Raw genomic sequence first — 15,425 nt, forward strand, 5'->3', positions numbered from 1 at the left:
GCCTGGAGCCTGCTTCAGATGCTATGTCTCCTTCTCTCTGCCCCTCCTCCACTTGTGCTCTCTTTCCCTCTCAAAAATAAATAAAATGTAAGAAAAAAAATTTTTTAAAAAAGGAAAAAAAGAAACCCAGAACTGCAGCAGGCCGGCCACATTTTCTCCTTCTAACTGGGAGGGCGGCGCGGGTTGGGGGGGCGGGGGCGTCGGGGGCTTCTCCATCTTCATCATAGCCCCCCTCCCCCCTCCACCGTGGGATACATCACAGACAACGGGGCGGGGGGATGGGGAAGTGGGGCGTGGGAAGCAGCTGTCCTTTAGTCGGAGCCTCCAGGTGTCAGGCCTGATCTGCACTTTCGACGTCGCGCCCCCAGTGTGAGAGGCAGGAACGCAGGCCGCTGCAGGGGTGAGGAGGCCGAGGCCCGCGGAGGGCTCGGGCCGGGTCTCCACGCCCCGCGGCCGAGCGGCTCCGCCCACAGGGGCCAGGCAGGGGGCAGGGCAGGGCGGCAGGGCTGCAGGGCCGAGCGGCGGCCACTCAGGAGGCGTCCAGCGAGCCGCGAGGACCATGGAGCCGGTGTCCCTGCAGGACTTCGTTTGCGCCCTGGACCCCGCCTCCCTCCCGCGTGTGCTGCGAGTCTGCTCGGGGGTCTACTTCCAGGGTGAGTGAGGGGCCGGCACCCCTCCGGCCTCCGCCCCCGCCGCTGCCCGGCTCTCGCTGGGTGTGGGTCAGGGGCGCCGCGCCGGGCGGCAGAAACCCGGGAAACCCAGCCACGCTGCCACTGCCCAAGTCCAAGTGTACCCAACCTCTCCGGGCCTCGGTTTTTGCTTTCGTGGAACGGGGGGGCGCTGACTGCCCCGCAGGGTGATGAGAAGTCACCGGCCTTACACACTCGGGTGGGTGGAACCGAGCCAGGCGGGGGGGTGGAACCGCGGTGCGCACCGGCGGAGGTCTGGCGGTGGGGAAGCCGAAAGTCAGGGCTCGAACCGGGTCGGGCCTCCCGCGCACCCTCCCACTCCTCCCCCTCGACGCCCGTCTACGCGCCTCCGTTCAGTCCCTCCAGCCCACCTTGGCCCTCGGCTTTGCAGCCTGATCTGATCAGCAATTCAGTTCTCGGCTTGAATGGCTGCTCCCCTCCCCACCCCACCCCCACCCCCCGGCAGCCTCCCCGCTCTCTGCTCCTCGCGGAACTTGCACACGTGCCCACCTGGTTCCCAGGGATGGGTGCACCGCGGGGGCTCAGTCACTAGTGACAGCCGAAGGAGCGAGAGGGGCGGGGTTGACTGGCGGCGGAGGAGAGAGGCAGCTGCTCCGAGGTGGTGGGGGGAGCCACGGGCAGAGTGGGGGCAGCGGAGGTGCAGGGAGAGGGAACTTGGCGACTGGTTGGGGGGGGGGGGTCCTTCCTTAGAAAGCAAACTAGTGCAAGGGTGCCTGGCCACATCTGTTCCCTCTTTCTGATCCCCTGCGCGGCACAGCAGCTCCCAGTGAAGTGTTCCGAGGCCACCCCGGGGGAGGGCAGCACCCGCCGCCACACCCTGGTCGCCTTGGGAATCTGGCAGATGCGGGTTCAGACGCCGACTGGCCTCCTCTGGGGGCTCCCTGCCGGCGCCTCCCGCTGTTTGCGCTCCTCCCGATGTCCTCTGACCACGGGCGTGTCGCAAAGCCTGTTTCCTCATCCTGCCCGACCCGGGCGCGGGAAGTGGCGGAAGTCCGGGTGACAGAAGAACCAGGGAGGAGGCCAGGTGGCGGGAGGAAAAAAAAAAAAAAAAAAAAAGCTGTTTTTCAATGTTTATTTATTTTTGAGAGACAGAGCGTGAGTGTGTGTGTGGGGGGGGGGGGGGGGGACAGAGAGAGAGGGAGACACAGAATCCAAAGCAGGCTCCAGGCTCCCAGCTGTCAACACAGAGTCCTACAGGGGCGGAAGAACTCACAGACAGGGAGATCATGACTTGAGCCAAAGTCGGCTGCTCAACCAACCCAGCCACCCAGGTGCCCACGAAGGGCAGGGAGGGGGGTGGGGGGAGAAGCAGGGCTCATCTGAAGTGTGGCTTGTGTTTTCACTGAGGCGGGATTCAAAGTCACGAATGGTGAGATAGTGACCTGAGCCAAAGTCAGATGCTTAACCTACTGAGCCACCCAGACACCCGTAAACTTTTTTTTAAATGTTGATTTATTTGAGAGAGTTGGGGGGGTGCGCAGAGGATTCCAAGCAGGTTGCACACTGACAGCAGAGAGTCTGATGCGGGGCTTGAACTCATGGGCCGTGAGATCATGACCTAAGTTGAAATGGGCCGCTTAACCACTGAGCCACCTAGGCACCCCTCTCCTGTGCTTCCTTTAAAAACAACTCATCTGAAGAAGAAAGCACCAGCGTGGCTGTTAGCGGTGTGTGTGTGTGACCTCCAGGCAGTCACTGAACTTCTGGGGTCTGACTTTGTAGCTGTACCGTAGGGAATTAGGACTTCCTGCGTTATTTCCTTGCTCAAGACTTCAACACGTGCTTAGAGGCTGGGCCTGTGCCGGCTGCAGCGACCCTGAGATGGATCAGTCCTGCCTTGCCTGTGAGCTCAGTTTAGGAGGCATGGGGAGGTGGAGAAGGCCAGAGAAGAGTGCTGCGGAGGGGTGCACCCACCACTAAAAGAAGGCAAAGGTAGGGTTCGTGCTGCCTGAGTACCGCCGAAGCAGTGGCCCTTCGGTAGGGAAAGACAGGTAAGGCCACCCCGGGCAGCTGGAACACGTACAGACCTGTGGCAGAGCAGAGCCTGTTGGAGAACAGGGCACAACCCACCCAGCACTGGGCCCTTACTGCACCGGGACACTGAGTCAGTTTCTCCACAGGCTCCATCTACGAGATCTCTGGGAATGAGTGCTGCCTCTCCACAGGGGACCTGATCAAGGTCACCCAGGTTTGCCTCCAGAGGGTGGTCTGCGAGAACCCAGGAACCGGCCAGACCATTGAAATCGCCCCCACCTTCCGTGGTAAGGCAGCTCTCCGCCACCCCCCTCCCACCCCCAGGGCACTCGCCCCTCCGGGCACACCCGTGGGCTCACCGACCCCAGCTTGCACTCCTGCCTCTCTAGTTTGGCACATGTGCTCCCACATCCTCCACTACCCTGCCCCGAGGCCTGGGATGTCCTCCAAGTGGTCCCACAATGCCCTTAGCCCGGCGTGGCTGCGTCCTCTCCACACCCATCTCTCTGATCACATCTGCCTCTCGGCTGGGACTTTCTTTGTTCCAGGTCTTTGTCCATGTGCTTGTCCCTGTGTTGGCTCATTCACTCACCAGACATTTACTGACACTTGTGTGCCATGCCCTGTGCTAGGGGCTGGGGCGTGGGGCTCTGGATGGACCGAGTGTAGCCTTCTGCAGCCTGGAGCTTCCAGGATGGCAGTGAGAGGAGGGGGGACAGTGGAAGCAGACACCAGTTCACAGAGGGCTCCTGGCAGAAGTAGCCTGCCTCAGGGGTCTGTGCAGGCTTCCTGGAGGAGGTGGCTCCCGAGTTGGAGGAAGGATCCCCGGAGGGAGTAACTATAGGGAGTAGCAAGTGTGTATCTGGTTACTACGTAGCCTGGTTGCTGCAGGAGGCGTGTGGCACAGTGGACCACGGCCGGACCGGATGCTGAAACTAACAGCCTAGATGGGAATCCCATCTCTGCTGGCAAATAGCTGTGGTCTTGGCCAGTTCTTGGGACCTCTCTGTGCCTCAGCTTACTCCTCTCTAACAGGGTAATCAGACTTGACGTGAGGATTCAGAGTTGCCATGCAGGAAGTACTCAGCACAGAGTGTGGCCCAGAGCTGTACCTTAACACATATTACTATATATGTATGTGTAATATATATTTTCCTGAACCATGAGAGTGAAATACAGACATGATAACCCTTTACATCTAAATATTACTGGGTGGGAGAGAGGGGAAAGTGGGTGATGGGCATGGAGGAGGGCACCTGTTAGGATGAGCACTGGGTGTTGTATGGAAACCAATTTGACAATAAATTTCATATTAAAAAAATAAAAAAATATATTACTCCTAATATTTACTGATATTACTCCTAAGTACAAGGACATTTATTCACAAAACTATAGTTCAATGATCAAATTCAATAAATTTAATATTGATATGATACTACTGTCTAACCTACTCTATTCAAATTTCACCAAAAGCCCCTAATGTCCTTTATAGTGTTTCCCCTTGATCCAGAAGCCAAACACAGATCACATACTGATTTATTTAAAAAATATTTTTTTAAGTGTTTATTTTTGAGAGAGAGAAAGAGACACAGAGTGTGAGCAGGGGAGGGGCAGAGAGAGAGGGAGACACAGAATCGGAAGCAGGCTCCAGGCTCTGAGCGGTCAGCACAGAGCCCAGTGCAGGTCTCGAACTCATGAGCTGTGAGCTGAAGTCGGACGCTTAATAGACTGAGCCACCCAGGAGTCCCACATACTGATTTCTTAATCTCCTTCAGGCTGAAACAATTTTTCTTCTTCTTCTTCTTCTTCTTCTTCTTCTTCTTCTTCTTCTTCTTCTCTTTTTTTTTTTTGAATATTTATTTTTGAGAGTGAGAGAGTGAGTGAGCAGGGGAGGGGCAAAGAGAGAGAGGGGGACTGAGGTTCCGAAACAGGCTCTGTGCTGACAGCAGACAGCCTGACACAGGGCTTGAACTCACGAACTGGAGATCGTGACCTGAACCAAAGTCAGACACAACCGACTGAGCCACCCAGGTGCCCTCAGGCTGGAACAATTCTTCAGCGTCTATCTCGACATCAACAGTTTTGAAGAGTCTGGATCAGTACCTATGCAGAATGTCCTGCAGTCCGGGTTTGTGTGATGTTGCACTGATTGAATTTGTGTTGGGTGTTTTAGGCAGGAAAACTCTGGAAATGATGTTGTGTCTGGATGTGGGGTGTTTTAGGCCGGTCCGGTGGCAGGAGAGTGGATGGGGTCCGGGGAAGGAGTAGATGGGGAAGGACAGTCGGGTCACTAGAATTGGCAGACAAGATGTGAGGTGAAGAAGGGTGGTCAGAGGTCGTTTGGCCAGTAGCTCCTGGGTTTCTACTTTGGGAGAGAGGGACAGTGTCACTGCTGCAGCATGGGGTGACAGGTGGTGGATGTAGGGGACTGGAGCAGTGGTGAGGAATATGGAAGCAAAGTTGGCAAAGTTAGAGGCAGGTACGATTCAGGAGGTGGACAATTGTGGCCGTTGTCCTTGTCTTTTGAGAAACACATTCCTGTTCTGTCTCTGGTGCCAATCCCTCCGAGTTCTTGCCTGTCTGTGTAAGAAGGAACTGTCCCCCTCTCTACCCTTCACTGTCCCTTCATACATGGCCAGTTGCTGCCTCTTGTCCCTCGCCCTGCAGCCTGGATGTCCAGATGCTTGGTGCTTGTGTTCAGGGGACTCTGACTGGGTTCTCTGGGGCAGACCGGGGCCTGGTGTGTGTGGCCCTGCGCCCATCAAAGGCCTGTCCCACCTTGACACCCTCTGCTGTGCCCCACAGGCCACTTCAGCCCCCTCACCGGCCCCCAGAGCTACGGAACCCTGAACGAGCTGCTGTCTGCTGCAACCCAGCGCTCCAAGAAGCTGCCCATTTGCTTCATGTCGACCCACAGAATCACCACAGAGGCCAGGGTGGTGCCTGAGGACCAGCCCCTCCTGCTTGAGGCTGTGGAAATACACCACGGGGCCAAGTGCGCCCGCTGTGTGCTAGACACTGAAGCCCAGCAGTTCGTTCTGCACCTGCCCCTGTCCCAGAAGGGGCCCTTCTGGGAATGGGAGCCCGGTGCCCCTCGGCCCCTGCTCCAGGCTCTGCAGGACTCAGCCCTGAAGGACCTCCTCTTCACCTGCCCCACCCTCCCCTGGCACTCCCTGATCCTGAGGCCCCAGTATGAGGTCCAAGCCATCATGCACAGTGAGTTGCCCCGGGCAGCTGGGGGGAGGCCTGGTGGGGCGAGAGAGGGGGCCCTGGGAAGCTGCTCAGATGGGACGTGCCCCACCTCCCTGATCCCTGTGGTTGGCCAGGGATTTCCCCAGGTGGCTTGCCCAGAACATACAATATAAAAGGATGAAGATTCCCAAACAGTGGGAAGTTAGGTGCAAAAGGAGACAGGAAGATGAAGGAAATTCAGAGTGGGGTCCCACTCTTCTTACTTTTATAAAATTCGGCAAAAGTTGGACTGTGAGCTTGCCAGCAACTAGGACAAAGCAACAGTGTTACAGAGTGAAACCTGGACCATTTGTTCAGGAGTCGCAGATTTTCCTGCCACTGGGGAGAATAGGATTGTTCCTGAAGGCCCTTCTGTCCGGGAGATAAGGGCACTGGGTGAATCCCCAGCTGTTTCATAGGCTATTTTGCAGGACAGGCTGGAGGCAGGTGCAGCGCGGGGCTGGTGAAGCAGAGGCAGAACCTGGCCAGGTCTGCCAGAGCGGAGGCCGAGCTGGAGCAGAGGGGGAAGGGGTGCCCTGGGGCCTCTTCCCTGGAGGACAGAGTCTGAGGTTACCTAGGGAGCAGTTGGTCAGGGTTGCTGGTGCACTACAGAGCCAAGTGGGGATTCTTTATTTTGATTTTTTAAAAATCTTTGAAAACTACTTTATTAGGGGAGAATGTACAACATACATATACGAGGAGGGGGTAATGTAACAAACCTCCTTGACCCCATCACCTGACGTCACAACTATCAACTTATGGCCCATTTCTCCCATTTCATCTCTCTCCCCCACACACCTGATTATTTCAAAACAAACCCCATGAATTCTATTTCTTTTTTTTAAATCTTAATTTTTTTTTTCATGTTTATTTACTTATTTTGCGAGAGAGAGAGAGAGAGAGAGAGAGACAGAGCACAAGCAGGGAAGGGACAGAGAATCCTTAGTAGGCTCTGCGTGTTGTCAGCGCAAAGCCAACATAGGGCTTGATCTCACGACCCTGGAAATCATGACCTGAGCCGCTTAACCGACTGAGCTACCCAGGCGCCCCTCCTATCATTTCTTTTTTTTTTTTTTTTTCATTTAAAAAAAAAAATTTTTTTAACGTTTATTTATTTTTGAGACAGAGAGAGACAGAGCATGAACGGGGGAGGGTCAGAGAGAGGGAGACACAGAATCTGAAACAGGCTCCAGGCTCTGAGCTGTCAGCACAGAGCCCGAAGCGGGGCTTGAACTCACGGACCGCGAGATCATGACCTGAGCTGAAGTCGGCCCCTTTACCGACTGAGCCACCTAGGCGCCCCTCATTTCTTTTATAAATACTTCAGTGTGTCTCTTTTATTTTTTTATTTTTATATATTTTTAAGTTTATTTTTTTATTTTATTAAAAACAATTTTTTTTATTGTTTTTATTTATTTTTGAGACAGAGAGAGACAGAGTATGAGCAGGGGAGAGGCAGAGAAAGAGAGGGAGACACAGAATCTGAAGCAAGCTCCAGGCTCCGAGCTGTCAGCACAGAGCCTGATGCGGGGCTCGAACTCATGGAGTGCGAGATCGTGACCTGAGCCGAAGTCGGACGCTCAACCGACTGAGCCACCCAGGCGCCCCCAGTGTGTCTCTTTTAAAAATAATTTTTTTAAACAAATAATACCATCATCACACTAAAAAAGTTCACAATAACTCCTAATACCACTAGTTGGTGTTTGAATTTCCTCTACTGTCTCATATATATATATATATATATATATATATATATATATATTTTTTTTTTTTACAATTTCTTCACAACGGGATCCAGAGAAGATTCGCAACCTTGCTGTTGATTGTTAGCTCTTTTAAATCTCTATTAATCTATAGGGTCACCTTTCTTATTTTTCTTATAATTTATCTGTTGACAGGAGTAAGCCCTTTGTCCTATAGCGTCGCTCACATTTTAGATTTTGTTGCCAGGATCCTCGTGATGGTGCCAGGATGCTTCTCTGTCTCCTGTATTTCCTGTCATGTTGAGCCCTTGGCCGCCCCCAGGTTCGATGGCCTGCCGGGAGGCCTCATGGCACTTGACATATAGTTGTACTCGCAGCCATGGTCTACTATAGTGAAAGGACACAGAGTCCTGTCCCGGTGGAGTCACACAGGACACGCTGAATCCCTTCAGCACTGAATTGTGACGACACATGTACGGCACTGTCTACCAGGGAAGGTCATCAGACTCGAGGCCCAAGGTTTTTATCGGGGGCTGGTCACATAGGTACCCCCTGCTCAGCGCGTACCAAAATTCTAGACTTCCAGATAGAAAACAGATGCTCAGCATAACAGGTTGTACAGTCTGAGGACAGGAAACCACCCTCACCAGTTAGAGGATGGTGCGAACACTTGCTAAATAAACCATGTTCCCAGACGCCAGCCAACGACCAACCTTGCAGGCAGGCTTTTCTAGGGATAGAAGCCTCAGGCCAGCTGTTGGCTCTTTTCTGCACAGCTGTAAACAGGCACTTAGAGGCTTGACCAGACACAAGAGGTAGGTTCTCATTGCTGTGGGGCAAGGAGTCCCCACCTGGCTCTGTGTCACCAACCAAAGTTGCACCACCGACCTTGCCGTGTGGTGTAGGTCAAATACAACAGAGGGGCCAGCGTTTGTGATGTGAGTGGCTGCCGCCGATGCCTGCCTAGGTCCATGACTTCCTGAGGAACTGCAATACTGATCTTAATCCTACTGTTCCTTCTTCATCTATTAGGAAACTGCTAGAAAGAGCTCCCACCCAACTCTTCAGTTAGTTTGTGCAATAGAGGCATTGTGTTTATGTACGTCGAGGTCCCAGGGCGCCATTCTACCCCTGCCCTGGCCCACCTGGCCACGTTCTGCCTGTTTCACCAGCCCTGCTCTCCACGCCGCCTCCAGCCTGCATGGAGAACAACCTAAGAAATGGCCTATACTTTGTTTGCTAGTTTGGAAAATGAGCTGGCTCCCTAGCATTCTTCAAGGATGATTATTCAGGTGTTTTGTTTTGTTTTTTGTTTTGTTTTTTTTTTTAATTTTTTTTGTCAACGTTTATTTATTTTTGGGACAGAGAGAGACAGAGCATGAACAGGGGAGGGGCAGAGAGAGAGGGAGACACAGAATCGGAAACAGGCTCCAGGCTCTGAGCCATCAGCCCAGAGCCCGACGCGGGGCTCGAACTCACGGACGGCGAGATCGTGACCTGGCTGAAGTCGGACGCTTAACCGACTGCGCCACCCAGGCGCCCCTGTTTTGTTTTTAAGTCATCATTATGAACTCACGGATGAAAATGTTCAGGGTTCCAACCCCTTGGAATTATTCACGGATGCTCACATTATCTCGGCTTTGGCCCGCGAGAGCCTTTGTAGTTTGGCTCCTGGATCCTTTTGACACACACCTGCATCGTCTCAAATTGGTTTTTCTTGCTTTCTCGTATAAGATGCTCCGGACTCTTGCACATTTCCTCTCCAGGAAGTTCTCTCTTTCCCAGGGAGCCCTGGAATATTGTGGGAAATGACAGTAAATTAGCTCGAGTGGCACAGAGCAAAAAAACTCCCGACACCGTGACCTGAGGCAAGTCACCGCCTAAGCTTCAGTGTCACCGTCTGGAAGACGAGAATATTCCCTCCTCCGTCTTCCACGCGGTGCGGCTCAGACATAGGGGATGAGCCAGTTTCCCGACTCTTAGAGGGCACCCCTTGAGTTTGTAAACCTGGTGCTAATCAATGCCCAGGGAGTAAACAAGTTGCCAAGGTCATTAACTGGCATTTAAACTTTAAAAAATGCCATTAAAATTTAAAAAGTGGCTGAACTCATTGGCTATTCGATGCTACTAATGAATTATCAAATAATTATCATCTAGATGTGGTAGTGGCATGGTGGTTTTTAGCTTTACCTCTTCTTTTGGAGATACACACTGGAAGGTCATAGATGGCATGATGTGATTATTCTGATTCAAAATAATCTAGTGGAGGGGAATAGATAAGGTGTGAATGAAAGAAGATGGGCTGTGAATTAAATATTGATGCCGGGCGATGGGGGTTCACTATACTATTCTACTTTTACAAATGTGTAAAAATTTCTATGATAGCTTTTGAAAAGAGATTGAAAGAAAAGAGTGAGCAAGGAATCTAATACCACGGGGAAATGCTGGCAGAAAAGAACAGGAAAGAGGTCAGCCAGCCCAGACATTTTGCTGGGGGTGGAGGGGCACCACTGGGCTGGTGTGTGAAGCACCCCTGAGCTGAAATTGCCCTTTCCACAGTGCGCAGAACCATTGTCAAGATCCCCTCCACCCTGGAGGTCGACGTGGAAGACGTCACGGCCTCCTCTCAACACATCCACTTCATCCAACCGCTGCTGCTGAGTGAGGCCCTGGCCCAGGGGGGGCCCTTCCCTCTGACCACGGAGATCCTGGAAGTTCCAGAGGGGTCCCCTATCTTCCTCAGCCCGTGGGTAGCGTCCCTACAGAAAGGCCAGAGGCTCTGCATCCATGGCCTGGCCTCACCGCCCTGGCGGGTCCTGGTCTCGACTAAGGGCCGGAAGGCGCCCAGACACTTCATGGTCTCTGGGGCTTACCAGGGCAAGCTGCGGCGGCGGCCAAGAGAGTTCCCCACGGCCTATGACCTCCTGGGCGCTCTCCGGCCAGGCCAGCCGCTCCGGGTAGTGGCCACAAAGGACTATGAGGGCGATGGGGTAGAGAGCCCTGGGTTCACTTCCCTGGCTGTGGGTGACAGGCTGGAGGTGTTGAGGTCTGGCCAGGCCCACGGCGCTGAAGGCAGAGACATAGATGTCTTGGTGTGTCAACGGCTGAGCGACCAGGCTGGGGAGGAGGAGGAAGACTATGAACAGATAGATGAAGACCAGATTCTGCTGCCCCTCTACTGCTCCAGTAGCTTCGTGGAGGAGATGAATGACGGCCGGCGCTACAGCCTGGAAGATCTGACTACCCAGTTTTCACTGCCCTGTGAAGTCAGGGTGGTAGTCAAGGACAGCAGCCACCCTGCTGACCCTCTGCCCTCCTTCCCGGGCCTGCGGCTGGAGGAGAAAATCATGGAACCCTTCTTGGTGGTCAGCCTTGACTCCAACCCTGCGATGTGCTTTGAGATCCCTCCCCGGTGGCTGGACCTGACTGTTGTGGAGGCTAAGGGCCGGCTGGGCCGGCCAGCCAGGCCTCTTCCTATAGCCACAGTGCAGGAGCTGGCAGATGCCTTCTACTATAGCCTTCGGAGGTTACCAGCCTTTGAGAGCCAACTCCCACCACCAAGACCCCCCAAAAGTGAGGGCCTCCGCGGGCAGAAGAAACAAACCAGCAAGGGAAAAGGCAGCCAGGTACCAATATACCAATATACCAAGGAGGGGGGCACCTGTCGGGATCATTGCAGGTCTTGCCATGTTTGTCCAGCGTCACGTTTCTTTCAATTGTACAGAATTTGCAGTTTATATATACACTTACACGTTTTGTGGCTATTATTCGATCCTGACAATCCGGTGCTGGTGGGATTATCCGTATTCGGCAGGTTAAGAAATTGAGGACTCAGAGACCCCGAGACCTGCCCAAAGTCCCAGTTAAAAAGTGGGAGGCCTAAACTGGAGCAGGAGCGTCCTGCCCCCAGGTTCACTGTGCTTCCCCTGCCGTCCCCTGGTCAGGCGTCATCATCCACCACCTAAGCGGTGTCAGCAACCTTTCCCACCCCTCCCCACAGCTGTCAGAATGCCCCACCCCCACGCCCTTCCCTGGTCACCGACGGGCCTCTGCCCTTTCTCTTCTGAAACCTTCAGTGGTTCCCTATTTCCAGAGGGTAATGCCAACCCCTTAACATGGCATCCACGGTCCTTTATAAGCTGATTTCAACCTCACCTTCCCAGGTCCGTCTTCTCCCACCTTCTCTGGTCCACGCTCAGGCACAGAGAAATTCCTGAGGCTTCTTCAGTAGGCCAGGATTCTTGCCCTCAGCACTTTACTATTCCAGTCCTTTGGCTGGGAAATGTCCTTCCTCCTTTCGGTGGGCAAGGCTCAGCTCAGACTTCCTCTGGCAGCGACAGCCTTCCCTCTTCTGTATTCATACTGCGGGCTGTACCCAGCGTGGGTGGGCGGGACCACACCTAGTTTTCACTTGGTTGGGAGAGCTCTGTGAGGGCTGGGACCTCACCCGCCGCCAGGCAGGCAGGCACTGCCAGTAAGTGTTGAACTGATCCAAACGGAATCACAACAATGGGGAAGAACCAGGCACGGAAGCAGAAAGACCAAGTTTATGGCTCCGTTTACTCACTCTGTGGCTTGCACTCCTTCTCTGAGTATCCGTTTTCTCACCAGGGAACCTGAGATACTATCACTCACAATGCTGGCTTCACAGCGGCTACCTGCCGGGTGTCTACTCGGTGGCAGACGCCATATTGCGCGTGACCCCAAATAGCTCTCATGACATCCCTCTGAGATGGGCACTGACCCCTCTTTGTACAGTTGAGAAGACAAGAGAGAGAGAGAGGTAAAGTAGTTGACCTGAGATCACAACCTAGCAAATGGCAGGATGGGGTTTGACACTGGGTCTGGCCACCCAGCCTGAGCACCTAATTATGGTGCTGTGCTGATAACCGATGATCTGTATCAAAAGCACTTTATAGAGTGTAATAAGGTTACTGTCTTGGGACCTGGGGAGACTCCTATTTCGTACTGTGAGGGTAAGTGGTGGAGTAGCAGAGGAAGTTAGAAAGATGAATTCTGAGCAGTTTCGGCCCCACAAGAGGCTTGCATCTGTAGGGGAGGGAGGAGGGCAGTGGTTTTCTGATGGAACAAAGAATGGGCTGGGGGGTCTGAAACACAGGCCTTGCTGACAGTGCTGGAAACCCCCCAGTACAAAGGACTGAGACCTCAGTCCCAGCCTTCGCCCCTGTTGGAAGCGACTTTGGGCCCGGTCCCTGCTCCCTGCCTTTGATCCTGCAACTTTTCTTTTCTGAGCATCAGTATACCCCACTGCTAATGAGGGGCCCTATACTGTTTGCTCTCCAAACCACAGTGTGGTGGGAGGAGCACCAGCTTTAGAAGCCACGGACATGGTTCTGGGTCTGAACCTTGGCTCAGCTTGCGATCCTGAGGTCTGACATGGTACACTCTCTCTGAGCCTGTTTCCCTCATGTGTTCATGGGGAATTCAAACAGCTATTCAGAGGGTCACCTGAGGATAAATGAGCAGGTATGCATATGGCATAAGGTAGGAGTCCCACAAAAGCCCTCTTCCTTCTGGGACCGCTCTCAGCTCTGGCACCTGTCCTGAGATTTTGTGATTGTCCCTCCCTCCCCCCACCCTTCAGCAGCAGATGTGAATCCTCTCTGTGGAGACACTCAGCGCACCCTATCTCTAGCCCCCAACCCTTCGTCTCTCATCCTGGCCTGTCTCCTCTGCCTAAGAACAGTTCAGATATGCTAGCAGCAAAGACGCTTGGGGTCCCGAGAAGCCCTACCCTGAAAAGGAAGTCGAAGGGAGCAGAGGAAGTGACATTTGAAGGGGATTACATGTCATGGACCCTGCTGACTTCTGCTTTTTCTCCCACTTAGTTTTCTCAAGTCTTAGAACTGCAGCAATGCCCCCTGCTCCTCAAACCCAGGATGAAGACACTGCCACAGAGTGCCAAGAACAGCTCAGATACATACAGCAAGGTTTCTGCCCACAAGAAGGGCCTCAGGGCCACTAAGTCCAACACGAAGGCTCCAGGTGAGTCCCTGCCAGCTCCTGCTCAGCCGTGTCCTTGCTTCTCCCCTCCCTACTCTGCTCCTCTGCTGCTGCTCTCACCTCTGCCGGTGTTGGCCTTCCCTGCTCCTGAGCAGGCCTTTCCGCAGTCCCAGCCCGACAGACAGGCTTCTAAGGGGTGGGCTGAGGCTGGGGGGGGGGGGGGGGTCTCTACTGTCCCCCTCTCAGGGGCTCAAGTCCTGGCAAGGAAAATGAGTTCATCCTCAAACATACTACCCTCCCCAAGGCATGCAGGGGGAATATTTACACAGTATTCAGAAAGAATAAATTGTAGTTTCTGGTCTAGCAAGGACCTCAGAGCATCCACACCAACTCCTTCCCTGTCCGGTGCCCTAAAAAGGGGAAGGAACCCGCTTAAGGCCAAAGATCGTCACTGACTTGAACTCTTCTGCAGATGATGACGAACATGATTATGAAGAAGTACTGGAACAATTTCGGAATACCCTGTAGATGCCGGAGGAGCCCTGCTTCTTAACTGCTGCTTCTCAGGGAATCTGAGATACCAGCCAACCATTACAAGACGGTGGACGGGATCTCACTGAAATCAGACTACGGACGGCAAAGGACTCCGGGGGCCTGATCTGTAAAGGGATGGACATTGTACCAGCTTCCCTCCGGTTCTAGGCTCCTGGCACCTTGCACTCCCTCAGCCTCAGAGTTTTGGTACCCAGAGGAGCCAACTGAGTTCTACTCAATCCTGAGTCCCCAGCATCAGTCGTCTCACTGGTTGGTGCAGAAAGTAATCAGAGAACACGAAACTGGGCGGCGGTGGCACAGTGTTTCCTGCCTCTTGGTAAAGGGAACTCAATCCTGACCACACCGCACCAAGAGCCTTTTGCTATGTTTGCCACCCCCTCGTTGTTGGCCCACTCCTTCTCCTCTTCCCCCACCCAATTCTAAGCCCCCGAGAGACCAGGACCCTCTCATCTCTGCAGTACACAGCACATGAGAGCTGCAGGTGACTATCCAAGATTTTTTCACTCGAAAACCATTGAATAAAAATGACATCTGGGCTTTTGGAAAAATGGTTAACAGGTATCATTTAGTTAAGTCGTGTGCCAGACCCTTTATAAACATGATCTAAATCTTTAACTCTCTAAGATAGACACCGGCCCGATTTTAAAGATCAGAATACAAGTTTGAGTGGTCAGGTGCTTTAGGAAGCAGACTAGTCATGAGCGGAGTTAGGACCCCAGCTCACCACCTATCAGCCGTGACTATGAGCAAGTTATTTTAACCTCCCTAAGCTTCAGTTTCTTCATATGTAAAATGAAACTAATAGTTTTCTACCTCACAAAATTGTTTTTTTTTAATTTTTTAACGTTTATTTTTGAGACAGAGAGAGGGAGCACAAACAGGGGAGGGTCAGAGAAAGAGGAAGACACAGAATCTGAAACAGGCTCCAGGCTCTGAGCTGTCAGCACAGAGCCTGACGTGGGGCTCGAACTCACGGACCGCGAGATCGTGACCTGAGCCGAAGTCGGATGCTTAACCGACTGAGCCACCCAGGCGCCCCAATTGTTTTAAGGATTAAATGAAGTAATCTTGGTAAAGTTTTTTTTTTTTTTTTAAAGTTTATTTATTTTGAGAGAGAGAATCCCAAGCAAGGCTCTGTGCTGATAGCACAGAGCCTGATGCAGGGCTCAAACCCATGAACCGTGAGATCATGACCTTGGCCAAAATCAAGAGTTGGTTGCTTAACTGACTTAGCGAGCTGGGTGCCCCTTGGTAAAGTATTTAGTGCAGTGCCTGGGACATAATAAAT

The 15,425-nt window shown here is 53.1% G+C and overlaps 1 protein-coding gene across 1 annotated transcript; it reads left to right on the forward strand.

The window, feature by feature from the left end:
- Positions 1-354: 354 nt before the first annotated feature.
- On the forward strand, positions 355-14,685 carry THEMIS2 (thymocyte selection associated family member 2). The gene is made up of 6 exons (XM_023258371.2): positions 355-653; positions 2,831-2,971; positions 5,490-5,900; positions 10,178-11,244; positions 13,468-13,624; positions 14,055-14,685. Exons 1-6 carry the CDS (start codon positions 560-562, stop codon positions 14,108-14,110), a joined length of 1,926 nt encoding a protein of 641 aa, XP_023114139.2. The 5' UTR covers positions 355-559; the 3' UTR covers positions 14,111-14,685.
- The last annotated feature ends 740 nt before the right edge of the window (positions 14,686-15,425 follow it).

The sequence above is a fragment of the Felis catus genome, chromosome C1 (genome assembly GCF_018350175.1).
Source record: "Felis catus isolate Fca126 chromosome C1, F.catus_Fca126_mat1.0, whole genome shotgun sequence".
Lineage (NCBI taxonomy): Eukaryota > Metazoa > Chordata > Mammalia > Carnivora > Felidae > Felis > Felis catus.

Excerpts from the sequence above, each read along its gene's own strand:
- THEMIS2 (XM_023258371.2), top strand. The coding sequence starts at position 560 with ATGGAGCCGGTGTCCCTGCAGGACTTCGTTTGCGCCCTGGACCCCGCC. Across the intron at positions 5,901-10,177 it reads GGTCCAAGCCATCATGCACA|TGCGCAGAACCATTGTCAAG; the intron begins GTGAGTTGCCCC and ends CCCTTTCCACAG. Across the intron at positions 11,245-13,467 it reads GCAAGGGAAAAGGCAGCCAG|TTTTCTCAAGTCTTAGAACT; the intron begins GTACCAATATAC and ends TCTCCCACTTAG.